We start from the raw sequence: 12,960 nt of genomic DNA, 5'->3' as shown, positions 1-12,960 counted from the left end.
ATCATGCTTGGCTCCTAAGCAATTTGGCTAGTACCGAAATATTTTTACCGGCTTGTCATGCAGCAAGGATGAACAACCTTTTAAGTCTACTGGCTGTGTATGAGAGATGACCACAACTGGTGAACTTATTGTGTTATGTGTTGAAATCTTTTAGGAACACCGCTCAAGGCATTTGGCCCAAGTCTGGATATCCTTATGACCAGCGGTTGAAGACCTTTCTTTTCACACCTTTTAATGCAGTTAAATGGGATGGATTAATTGTGGTCCTGATCAACTCAAGAGCATGAAATCAGACATGTTTGGGTGCCTCATCTAGCAACAGGTTGAAGGTGCCTGCTCTAGAAAAAGTCATGTTGTATCACTGTCCTTGTCTTGAACATGGAGGAGCACTTTCAGCGAGAGCATTGGGAAATGGCCATCTATCAGTGGTCACCTCAGGTCCGATAGAAAAAGAACTTTTATTTGCTAATTGTTGGGATCAAACTCGCAGACCTTCACAGTGGTAAACGAGCATCTTACTGTTACACTACTAGCTTACTAGCTCCATCCAGTGGTTGAAGATTACTGCTCTAATAGAATTGAATACAATAAACCAAATTTCTTGTATTAGAAATAAAAAAGTTCAGTATGCCCAATCTCCTTCAATATACATTCCATTCATGCACACGAATGCATAGGAGAAAATGGCTTGCATTCATGACTCAAATGAATAAATAAATACATAAATAAATCTATAATGTATTTTATTCAAATGAATGTAATGAACCAGAAAAATAATTAATCATTATTTACTTGAAGCTGAAAGACTTGTCTAAAGATAATCTTGTGGCATTGCTGAAAAGGTCCAAGATGAGAAGCGATGGTAAGCACAAATCTCTATTTTAAACATTTGCATTTTTTGAGAGATATAGTGTTTTTCAGTCTGCAGTACATTGGAGAAAGGGACTTTCTAGATATTTATGCTGAGATGAACTCTGAAAGAAAATTCATCTTTAAATTTGTCATTCTGAGCAGTCTGCTCTTTAAATCAAACCACAGTCCTTTTGCAGTCTAGGCAAATGAGGTTCCCAACTTCGAGGCACAAATGCAAGCTGATCTCCACTTTAAAAAGTTTTGCCACAGAGAGCAACAGGCCTACAACAATACAATTATTCAACCATTACACTTCATTCATACTTAGGCATACCATGGCAAATGGCAGCACTATACATAACAAGCATTATGCAGCAGTAAACTTCACGTCAGGTTCACAACACTAAAAACACACATTCGAACATGTACCAATTCTTTAGAAGTTCCACAGAGAAATATGGATGAGGTACATATGTGGTTTAGTAGTAGTAGTAGTGCAGGCAAATGCAATCATCCACTATAGCACAGCGACACTGACCTTCTCTTTTCTTAATACACCAAATAACGTGACCTGCAAAATTCAGATATAGTAGTTTGTTTTGACTAAGAGATGGCTCCCCCTCTCCATATTGAATAGTGCACTTGCTTGGATTGTAAAAGGATTGTGCTACGATTCGCAGTGGAGACAGCTGACTTTTAGTGCCTTGCGAGTTCATCTCTGTATTGTCCAAAATGTGTTTTTTCCTTGACTTAAAATTTTTCCTATCATTCAGCGATATTGTATTGCATGAATATCAAAACCGAAAATTATTATTTACCATTTCTTTTCAAAAGCAACTACCATGAATCGACATGAATTAAGTGCACAATGTTTTTTTTTAAAGTCATGTAAGTATCTGAGTTGCACTTCTCTCTAAAAGTATTTCATTTTTATTCGGCATATTTTTCATCGTATAGGCATGAATGAATGCACATATCACTCTTGGGCTATGCAACTTGTGCATCCACTTGGGATAGCAAATCAGAGTTAGAAGGCGAAAATAAACTTTGTCATCCAAAAAAACTGTGGGCAGAGAATGCCAAAAATAGATCCCCCATAGGGTAGAGAGTTTTTCCTCAAGCTGCCCCTGTATCTAAATATTAGTATTTGAAAGTTTTGTGTCACACTACTGTAAGAATTTTCAAACTTTTTACATTTAGTACTCTCTGGATTGGAATTGGATCAGCGTTCTGAATACAATAAACTCTCGATTTATTTGATCGTGTTCAACATGGTAAACTCTTGAAGTGTTTACCTGAGATTGGGAGCAACATGCTGAATTTGATAGAATGAGAATCATAGTTAAGAGACAGGTCACAACGGGTTATGGTGAACAAGGATTGGACAGGTCACACAAGTGGAGTCCCTCAAGGAAGTGTTTTTGGTCCCATACTTTTTTCACTTTTAATTGATAAACTCAATCAGGGTATTTGATGGAATTGTTAGCAAATTTGCAGATGATGTGAAGCTAATGGGATTTTCAACAGGATGGATAAAATGGATTATGAGTTATTAATACATCTTTAATCAATTGCTTTGACAAGGGCACACCAGTATTGATTGGTAAGGGACAATTCTAGGCTGTCACATGGAGTTTTTCTCCAATGGGGTGGTGAATAAGTGGAATAGCTTACATCCAGGGATCGTGAATTCTAACACAATTTACACGTTTGAAATGAAATACGATAAACATATTGGGGTAAATCGAGAAGCTATCCATACTTAGATGAGACAACCATAACTTTTTATGGACATTCTTTAATAATATTTTATCATAGTTATTGTTTTTTTATTGCTCTTAGGGTTGATGTAGTTTCTATATGTATTCAACATCCATATTTTTTATGGGTATCTTTTTTCAGCCACCTTGTTGGGCATTTTGTCTGTTGTGGCCTTTGCATTTGTATATTTACTGAAATAATGAAGAGAAAGGGATGCCCATTAAATTTTATTTTTTTTTAATGCAAAATATCATAAACATTGTTATGAAATTTCATCAGTACAAGTAAAATTTCAATAATCCAGTGTTTTTAGGCAGATCTTCTTGTGATTTAATTTGGTAATGATTAAATTTGCGCATGTCTGTGCGCAGAAGTTCATATTACTCAAATAGGTTTTTTCAACTTACTCTCACTAACTCGGCACACCCTGGTCTGATATGTGCCGGATTAGCAAAAGTCTACCATATTAATGAAAAGTAAGAAATATAAAAATATTATTATTAGATTGTATAAATACTTTGTATTATCAGTTTTTTTGCTTCTAATGAAGTCTTTGTCAGTAATTCTGAAAACTGAAACTGAAATATTGCATAAAACACTGCTATGTAAGAGAAGAAGACATGGATGTACGATATTTCAGTTTTCTTTCAAACACATCTCAATGAGTGGCTTCACCTGACCACTGCTTGGAGGCGTTTTAGTACATGGAGGAGCAACTCAGGTAACCTTGTATAGCAATTATCATGAACTTGTGAGGGTTTTATAGTGTTGCTCATCCTGGGGGCTCCATGATGCTGCAAAGATGACGCTATTTTGGGGGTGGGTGGTATCCACTTTGTGGCTGGAATTGGTGCAACCATGCCATGGGGGGGGGGGGGAAGAGGGGAATGTAGGTGAAATTCCAGTTGAAGTTTTTATCCTTAAAAAACTGACCCGCATACAATCTACCACACCCCCCCCCCCCAACATAGGAACAAATTTTTGAACAGAAAATTAACATTCTTATTGTACTTTGGTTGAACAATTTTAAAATACACATTCATATTTATTAGGGATAGGACAAATGGTGATTTAGCTGAATAGCTAAATATTCGGCGAATGTCTTGGCCAAATACCAAATATTCAGCTAATGTATTGGCTGAATACCAGATATTTGGCTAATTTTTTTGGCTGAATACCGAATATTCGGCTAACGTCTTGGCTGAATACTGAATATTCGGTGGCTAAATATCAATTTTCTTAAAATCCATCAAAATTATAAATAAAGTTGCCATTTTTAATTGAAAATAAAATTATTGGTAATTTCAAATGATTGATATTGAATTAATTATTTTAATTAATTTTATTTTTTTTATTTAAATAAATATTTAAAAACTAGAAAGCCAAAAGATTTTTTTGTTGCCATGATACTGACAGTCAAATTTAATAATAACATATTGTATTTTAATATTAGTGATACTTTAGTGATGAAGATGATTTGTTCCAGAATCACTTCATTAGCCGAACATTATTTCCCATAGGTTTCCATGGAAAATCTTTTGATTTGTTCCAGCTTCTGCCAAAAATTTAAAGTTTTTTTTAAAACACCAAGGGATGCTATGAAAAAGACAAAAACTGATTGAAGGCTAAAATGAATAGCTTCAAAATTGTATAAATGAGAATATACAGGAAGATATGAGAAATGCTGATCTTTTCATTTTCCAGCATGTAACACATCCAACGTCAGCTTTAGTCTACTAAAGCCTGTGTTGACACAACCCAATCGAGTTCATAAGTGTCCCCATTCATTTGTGATTTGGTCAGCTCATTTCTGAGTCTGATACATGCAGATGGAGGAGATGATCTCCCAGACTGTTCAGCTTGATGTTAAGAGTCTTGCACTGAAAGAATGCATGCTCTGAAAACATAGGCTACCTTTTCTTCTTTAAATGCATTTTCTATTTTGGCTGAATTTTTCATTTCATATGAAATAGTTCAAAGAATTTCAGAAAGAGAAGCATAGGTACATCTGAAAAAATTATTCCGAGGTGGACATGAGTTGACTGGGCTCTAATGACAGTAATTCTGTTGATTGGTGCGATAATTCAGCTCAGATATTTTATGTTAGCACGTGCATACATATCATCAAAAATGCTCATTATCTGAATCTGTATTCATTAGCCGAAGCAGAAAAATCACGAAAAATCTTTGTTAGCTGGAAAATTCGTAAGCTGAGATATCACTACTTACAGAATCAATTTTTTTTTCCAACACTTGTTACAATTTTACATCTAATTAAGGAAATGTCAGCCATTATTTACTCTAACGTATTAATGCATCATAAAATTTACGACTTATTTTTCCTCTCTAGATATTCTTTGTCTCTCTCAGTAGCTCAATGCATTTCTTGTCTAGGTACATTTTCCAGTTAGTGAACGTGCGTAGTTCATGCTCACTTCCACATTATTGCGGTAGGATTCTATTTTCAGTTTTATGTTTTCCTTATCCTAGAAATTCACCCTGACATAACCTCTTGCACAGAAAGGGATAGGTATGAACCATACAATAAAATATAATCAATATATAAATTAATTTATGTGAAAAATTCTAATTAATATAATTTTTTAAAATTAGTTTGTTATGCTAAGATTTACACAGATATTCGGCCGAATACCTAAGCAATATTTGGCCAAACCGAATATTTGGCAAAAGAGCAGAATACCAGCTGAATATTCGTCCCATCTCTAATATTTGTCAATAAGCATTAAATCTCCTATAATTAGCATTATGATTCTTTTAAATAGACAAATCATTTCTTAGGTATGTTATTTATGCTGTTATTTTGCTGTTTTGTAGGCTTCATATAACATGAATGAAATTTTTATGGATTAAATTGATATGATTAGCGCAACCTCTAACACACACTTGATAAGAATATATATTTTCTGATTGATTCATTCAGAATTTTTTTGTTCTTTCTATGCGAAAAGTCCATATGATATTGCTTATATCCACAGATCTCAATAAGAAATGCTTGGCATTAGAGAAGAAGTATGAGAAAGAAATATCAAATTTGAATGGTCTGTTGAGCATGAACAATGTCGAAACTGTAGAAGAACTTGGTCTCAAAATAGAGCAAATAAGTTTGAAATTGGAACGTGTTGCTGTGGAAAAAGAAACTGTCATGGCAGAGGTAAATAAATTTGTTTTTGTTGCTTCTTTATCACAAAGCACCATACTTAATTAGTTGCCTTGATTAATTACCCAAATAAATTCTTCTATTGTGTGATTGTAGAAAGCGTCACAAGATGAAAGGTGGCAGGCGAGAGAAGAGGAACTATTGTCTCTGAGAGCTTCTTCAGATGCCATTTCTTCAGAAAACGAATCATTTGTGAGGATGATACACCGTGCGGAAGAAGAAGCTCAGTGCATGCAGATGAAATTGGATACCCTCACAGAAACCTGCAAGTTCCTCCAGGAAGAAGTTTCTAGGTTGAATTCCACTAACATTGTGAGTGATGATTGTTTTCTGTATCCCTGCTTCATTTGAAATTTATCAGATTTTTAAAATATGAAATTATCACACCATGGTCATTTCTAGTACACAAGAGCTAATTGGGCAGGGACCCATGATTGGTTTTACTATGGATTTTGCCAAGAGGTTGATGCTTTTACATGGTGTTCTTCAAATGTCAGTGTGTGGGGTTTTCCTGCCTGATTCATGTAGTCTTTACATAAATTATAGTTAATAAATAAAATAGTCTCCACATTTGTTTTTATTTGACTTAACTGGAATTTGTTCAACTGTTTTTCACCAGTCTGCAGAAGTAAAAAGGTTGAAGAACACTACTCCAATGTATCTGTGTGAGGGCTTCCTGTGGTGGTTGTGTATCCTGTGGACTTCTTGTAATGATTTCCATTGTATCTCAGTGTCAAGAAAGATTCTAACATAGACTGAATGGGTATAGTAGGCGAGTATCTCATTGACCTGGCATACATAGGTGTACACAGGATTTTCTGAGGGGGAGGGGGGTTAAATTTTTTCCTGCAAAATAACACTTTCATCGCATCTTGAGGGGGAATTAGACCCTCCCCACTTTGTGTATGCCATTGCTGGCATATCATGGCCCAAATCTAGGTATATGAATGAAGGCTTTCATGGTTGCATCAAGCTCCTTGTCTTCAAGCAGATTCCACAATATTCAAATGTCCCAGGAAATTTTCATAGTTTTAATTAAAAAATACAGACACAAGAAATCTTATTCTCTTACAATCAGAATGTCTTGGCTGCTTCTCTCTTTGACATCTAGGTATATGCAAAATGCATGTAGTCACATGGCTCTGAATCTGATGTTTCTCTCTTCTTTATTCATTTTATTTTATTTCTTTTCTAGGATCTGAAAAAGGAAGTTGGCATCCTTTCTGATGCACGAGATACTGCCCTTCAAGCTCTGAAAAAAATAAAAGAAGATCGTCCCATATCAGATAACGAAGAAATGAAAAACTTGCAAAGACATTGTGCCGAATTAGAAACACAGTTGGCTTCAGTCATTCAGACAGAGGAATGCATGCAGGTTTTAAAAGAAAGGAATAGTTGCCTAGAGAAAGAGAACACTGAACTCATGGAGAAGTGTGAAACTTTGTCTTCAGAAAATGTAAATCTTGATAATCATGCTAAGGATATAAATTCTGAAATGACCTCATTGAAGGAGCAACTCAGAGACTTGCTGTCTTTCAAGGAAAATTATGTCGAACTAGAAAAATGTTCAGAGCAATTGGAAGTTAAATGTAATTCCTTAAAGGAGAAATGTGAAGCCCTGGATTGTGAAAAGATGCATCTGGTTGAAGAAAAAGAAGCTCTCAAAGAGAAAGTCATTTTAGTTGAAACAGAAGCTTCCAGTGAAAAGAAATTATCTGAAGAGCAGAGAAGCAAGTTAGAAAGAGAACTTGATGACTCAAAACAGAAAATAAGCGACCTCATTGAGTCGAACACAAAACTGGACAGAGAAGTGAGCACTAACGATAATCTGCAGAAAGAACTGAGCAAAGCTAAACAACAAATCGAAGATCTAGAAAAGAGTATATTAGATCTGGAAAAGGAAATGAAGGAGGTCAATGAACAAAATTCGGGTCTGAGCGATCAGATCAGTAAGTTATCACATGATTTGAAGCAACGTGATATTGAGAAGAACCTTTTATTATCTGAAGTGGAGGGTGCTGTACGAGGTATGTTAGCTAGCCGAAAGGAAGAAAGGGAAGAAGATCCTCAGCATATCATTCAGCTGCTCAAGTACACTTCCATTGAGTTCAATGAAATGAAAATACAGTTGGATTCATTGAAAACTGAAAAGGCAGATGAAGAACTAAACAAAAGAGCTAAAGCAAGTTCAGAAAATGCTGAAACCCAGACTGTAGACGAAGTTGAAACTGAATCTAAGAGGCTTTTAGGTGAGAGAGAATATCTTTTGAGAGAAAACGACCAACTGAAAGTGACAAATTCAGTACTGGAAAGCTCTGTCAACGAGGAAAAATCAAGGCTTTCTGATCTGAGTGAAAAATACTCTGTGTCACTTGCAGAAATTGAATCCCTTAAGCTTCAGTTGGATGAATATGAAAGTGATATTCAGAATCACCAGAATCTAGAACAGGAAAATTTCAAACTTCTGGAGTGCGTGAAAGAACTAGAAAAAGACAATTATGAACTGAACGAGTTTCTTGATAACAAGTATGCTGAAATTAATGAAGCAAATCTCCAGGTAGAATCTGTAATAGCAAGCATTCTGAACCACACAGGAGAAAAAGACTCGAGTAGTGCTCTTCAGAATGAGAAAAGTATTCTTGATAATGTACTCATTCTGAAATCTTTGTGTGAGGACATCATCTTGCAGAAAGACAGGAGTGTCGACCTTCTCAAAAAAATTGAAATGGATGTTCTGGATTTGTCACGAATTAAACAGAATATGAGCAGTGAGATAGAGCAGCTAAAGAGTTTGAATCAGTTTCTGGAAGATGAGATTCGTGAGCTCAGAGAAGAAGCTGAACAATTGAATTCCAAAACAGCTACTCCGCTAAATGCTGCTGAAATAACAAGTAAAGAGATTGCTTGTCAAGGTGAAATTGAAGAATTCATTGACAGTTCGTCACAGACTGATCTTGACACAAAGTGCATCAAACCATGTGATTCATCCGTTCAAGTTGAGTTCCCCGATAAGAGCAAGAAATCAATGTTTACACACTCACTGAGTTTTCCTGGTGGATTTTCAGAATGGGGTTATACAGGTACAGATGATAATGATACTTTCTGTATTGATGCTGGCCAAAATAATATTACAGAAAACCTTACAATGGAAAACAAAGAACTAAAGTCATTGCTTGAAACTAAGTCGAATTTGGTGGAGCAAATTCATTGCCAGGTTGATTCTTTGCTCTCGAAGGTCGAGGAACTGACGGAAGAGTTGGAGAGCAAGGATTCAGAACTGAAAAAACTTGACCATGACAGCAAATGTAAAGCAGATGCCATAACCATCCTTCAGGAGAGAATCGAAAGCATGACCAGAATAACCAAAAACATTGCCATCCAAGTCACTTCTGTGAAACAGTCGAAATGTGACTTGTTGAAATTTGTCGAAGACTTGAGCTCTGTCCATGAGCAAGTTGTCTCTAGTTTGGGAAATGCTCTTACCAATATTAACTCAGTGTCTTCAAATTACGAATCATCTATGGTATCTGTGAGGGATGAGAACAAGAACCTGAAGTCAGAAATAAGTGAAGTATGTGAACTGCTGTGTGAGTTGTCCAAAGAAGTTAGATCTCGACTAAACTTGTTTTCTTCTGCCATGACAGTGGGTGAAGCAAATGTTGATAATGTTTACGATGTGGAAAAACTTCAATGTGATCCTCCCAAAGTTATCTTGCAAAAACTTCTTTCAGATTTCAGCAATATCCAAACAGTGCATAACTCTCTGAACAGTTCTTTAGAATCGTCCATGTTGCATAAAGATAATAATAAAGAGCAGATGCAGACATCATTATCAGAAGAACAGGGTTCTATTACGGAACCGGATTCTTGTAAAGATGTCGGTTCCGTTGATTCAAAATGCAGGGGTTGTGAAAATCTGCAGAACGAGATTTCCGAAATGACAAACAAATTGAATAAATTCAAAGCCATTGCCATAAAGATGAAGAAAGAGCTATCTTCATCTTCACATTTGGTAAATATTTATAGAATACATGGTTATGTTTTCACTTTATTGACCCTTAGCACTCGATGATGTACGGGTTAGAACAAACTAACTACTAGAGATGTTTCTGTGAAGATATTACTAATTTTTTGAAGACAACATGAATTTCACTCGTAAATCAGTGCATAAAACTTTCATATTTTTCAGTATTTTTGGCATTCTCAACTTCGAGGTGTGAATGTGAGCCGGTCCCCAATTTAAAAAAGAATGTCTCTCTGCAGAGAGTAATCAGACCATCAACACAATACTTTCGTTACATGAAAAATCCAGAAATTTGCCATTTTTGCTTGAAAATATAAAAACACACAGCCAGCTGCACCAGTATAACATGAAAAATGTGCATAACTCTAGCAACATAAATACGTTAGGGAAAACATACAACACTCAGAATAACATTCTGGTATGTATGTGGAATGTGTACGAGATACATATACGATCAAGTAGTAGTATTTAAAACAAATGTTGAATTTTAAGCTCTGTTCTTTTTTTTTGTCTATGAGTAATTTTGCGAATGGCATTATATGGTGAAAATAATACATGATAATATACGGTAGATATCCACCAAGGTTGTCATATCCACCTACCACCTATGGCAGGGGTGTACAACCTCTATGCTGTTAGCCAGATGGGGCCCGCCAAAGTGTTCCACCAGGCCTGTGAAAGTTGTTCCAGAAGAAAATTATCCACGATTAATACATAGGCTGACCATATTTTCTTCATAAAAATACAGGATAATGCCAAAAAATTGTCAAAGGCAAGTAAAGTTGTCAATTACTGCCAAAAAAATTTCTAAGGCAAGTAAAGTTGCTGATTACAGCAAAAAAAATTGTCAATAGCTAATTAAGTTGCAAGCAATCATTAAAACTGTTGAAAAATTACCAATTGTGGAAAATGATGGGTACTGCAAATCAAAATGTAAAGTTTTTACTTTGTATATATTCACAAAAAAAAAACCTTTTATGTTAGACAAATATAAATATATATAGTTACATGTGAATAATTATAATTAATTGTAATTAGATTCATAATTATCATAATATAATTTATAAGTCATTAAAACAATCTTAGTTCTTCATTTAAAAAAATCAACTGGGTTTCTCTCTCGTTGAAAACACATAAGAGGAAAAATGGAACATTTTATAAAAATGGTCAGGACAGCTAAAATATAGGTCATATGGTTACCCCCCATATATATATACAAGTTTCTGGGGTTACCCTCTATATATATATTTACAAGTTTCTGGCCTGCGAGTGGCGAAATACTGTGGATCTGGCCCACGGACTGAAAAGGTTGTACATCCCAACCCAGAGGTGGATTTAACAACAGGTGCACTGGGTGTGTGCCCAGGGCCCCAAAAAACCCAAACTTCACCCTTTTTTCTAATTTAGGGCGCCCAATATTTCCTTTTGCACCCAGGGCCTCGACCGACTTTAATCCGCCACTGCCCCAACTACGCATGTCGTAACATCGAATGCACAGCTACACTTTCACACTTGCATGCAGCAAAGATTTAACAGTGTTAAGCTTATACACTTGCAGTATGAACTTGTTAGAATAACATGAAACTGTTAATTTAAATAGCTCATTAAAATAGGATGTTCAATGGACAAAAAAGTTGATCACAAATTTGTCAGAAAATCACCCCCTTTCCCCCCCCCCCCCACACTTCCTAAAAAGACACATAATGTACATCAGAAATGGGGATGCTGGTTCATTTTCCTTTACGGTGAAGCATGGGGGATTAAATTCCAAAAAACCATTCTCACCATTTCTAAATCTTTTTCTCCTTGTGAATACAGATTGACTTGTTTTCGTTTAAATTAAATTAGTTTTTTGACAGATTCTTGAGACAAAAGGGTTATCATCTGCATAGGTAGGTGCTTATTGAATGTTTTCTCATCACATTGTGAGGTTGGCTTCATCAAGAAGTGTTTGTGCAGGTCTAAAGTTTATTGAGAAAATGTTGAGCATGTACAAAAAATATACTAATGATGGCCAGTGTCTGTTTTTCGCAAATACAGCACATACCTAGGGCCCCAATATTAGCTGTATTTTGTGTTTTAAACACTACCAACATCTCCCCCCCCCCACTTCCACAGTGCACGCCTCTACCACAAAGAACACCAAATATGTAGGAGGGGCAAAAATTTGTATTTGTTCAGGGCCTGACCTTATGAAGAACGCCCTGATAGGCCTTTTAGTCAGAGAACTTACCTTCAAATGACAATTAGCAAGAGAACCTGATCATTTACATTTTAATTTTCCATTTGAAACTTCTTTATTAGAAAGAAAACCTTGAAAAAGAACTGCAAGAGAAGAGCCAAGAACTGAATTCCACTCTTGATCTTCATGCCAAGATGGTCAAGAATTTCCAGGTTTGCATTAAATATAGACTTTCTTTCAAATCGAGCACAACTCCAGTCTACTGCCACTGGCAATTTACTACTGAATGAGTTGTACTGAAAATGTGCATGTGCACCTAATAGTTTTCAGTATGTATGTAATGTTGTACATTAATGTGTTGTGTTGCCATCTATTTTTCAAACTATGAGTGAAATGTGAGTTTATCTTTCTGAACAGAAGGCTAAATATTTATTACATACAGTGGATCTTACTTATAACGTTCTTAGTTAGATCATTTTCCTGCTTAGTGAAACTTATTTCATGGTCCCACCTTTTACTAATACTCATCATTTCTTATTTAAAGCATTTTCATGGTTACAATATTTTTTCATGATGGTTTCTGAAAACTGCTATACGCCGGATCCACCGTAATTGAGTAAAATTCTTTTTTTTCTAGAATATACAGAGCGAGTATGATAATCTCCAAGACGAGTTTGAAGTTGTTAAGGCAGCTCATAAAAGTTTACAAAATCAACTCACTGAGAAAGACAATGAATTGAGCAATTCCATGAAAACAGTTCATGAACTGGAAGCAACATCTACTAAGATGCAAAAGCAATTGGAATCAGCAGAATCCGAGAAAGGTGTAAGTAGGAAAGTTGCATTTATTACCACATTTTACATTGAAAAAAGAATAATGTAATTGTTCGTATAAAGCTTCAGTTTATGATTTTAAACTAAATACTGCATTATCTGCTGGTAATCAGCTTTACTGAGAAATCA

General features: G+C 35.5%; 1 protein-coding gene across 3 annotated transcripts in view; it reads left to right on the top strand.

Annotated features, from left to right (window-relative positions):
• Window positions 1-12,960, top strand: part of LOC149071009 (uncharacterized) — a 40,121-nt gene that overhangs the window by 6,663 nt on the left and 20,498 nt on the right. For all 3 annotated transcript variants that reach the window (XM_089248853.1, XM_089248855.1, XM_089248854.1), the window contains exons 3-8: window positions 799-862; window positions 5,610-5,785; window positions 5,888-6,103; window positions 6,987-9,803; window positions 12,120-12,209; window positions 12,635-12,823. In XM_089248853.1, the coding sequence (XP_089104979.1) occupies window positions 799-862; window positions 5,610-5,785; window positions 5,888-6,103; window positions 6,987-9,803; window positions 12,120-12,209; window positions 12,635-12,823 (3,552 nt within the window). The remainder of the gene's footprint in view (window positions 1-798; window positions 863-5,609; window positions 5,786-5,887; window positions 6,104-6,986; window positions 9,804-12,119; window positions 12,210-12,634; window positions 12,824-12,960) is intronic.

The sequence above is a fragment of the Pholcus phalangioides genome, unplaced genomic scaffold (genome assembly GCF_987345545.1).
Source record: "Pholcus phalangioides strain wild (caught in Gottingen) unplaced genomic scaffold, Ppha-v1.0 ptg000020l_1, whole genome shotgun sequence".
NCBI lineage: Eukaryota > Metazoa > Arthropoda > Arachnida > Araneae > Pholcidae > Pholcus > Pholcus phalangioides.
The sequence above is the reverse complement of the archived record's forward strand: the minus strand, read 5'-3'. Positions and strand labels throughout refer to the sequence as shown.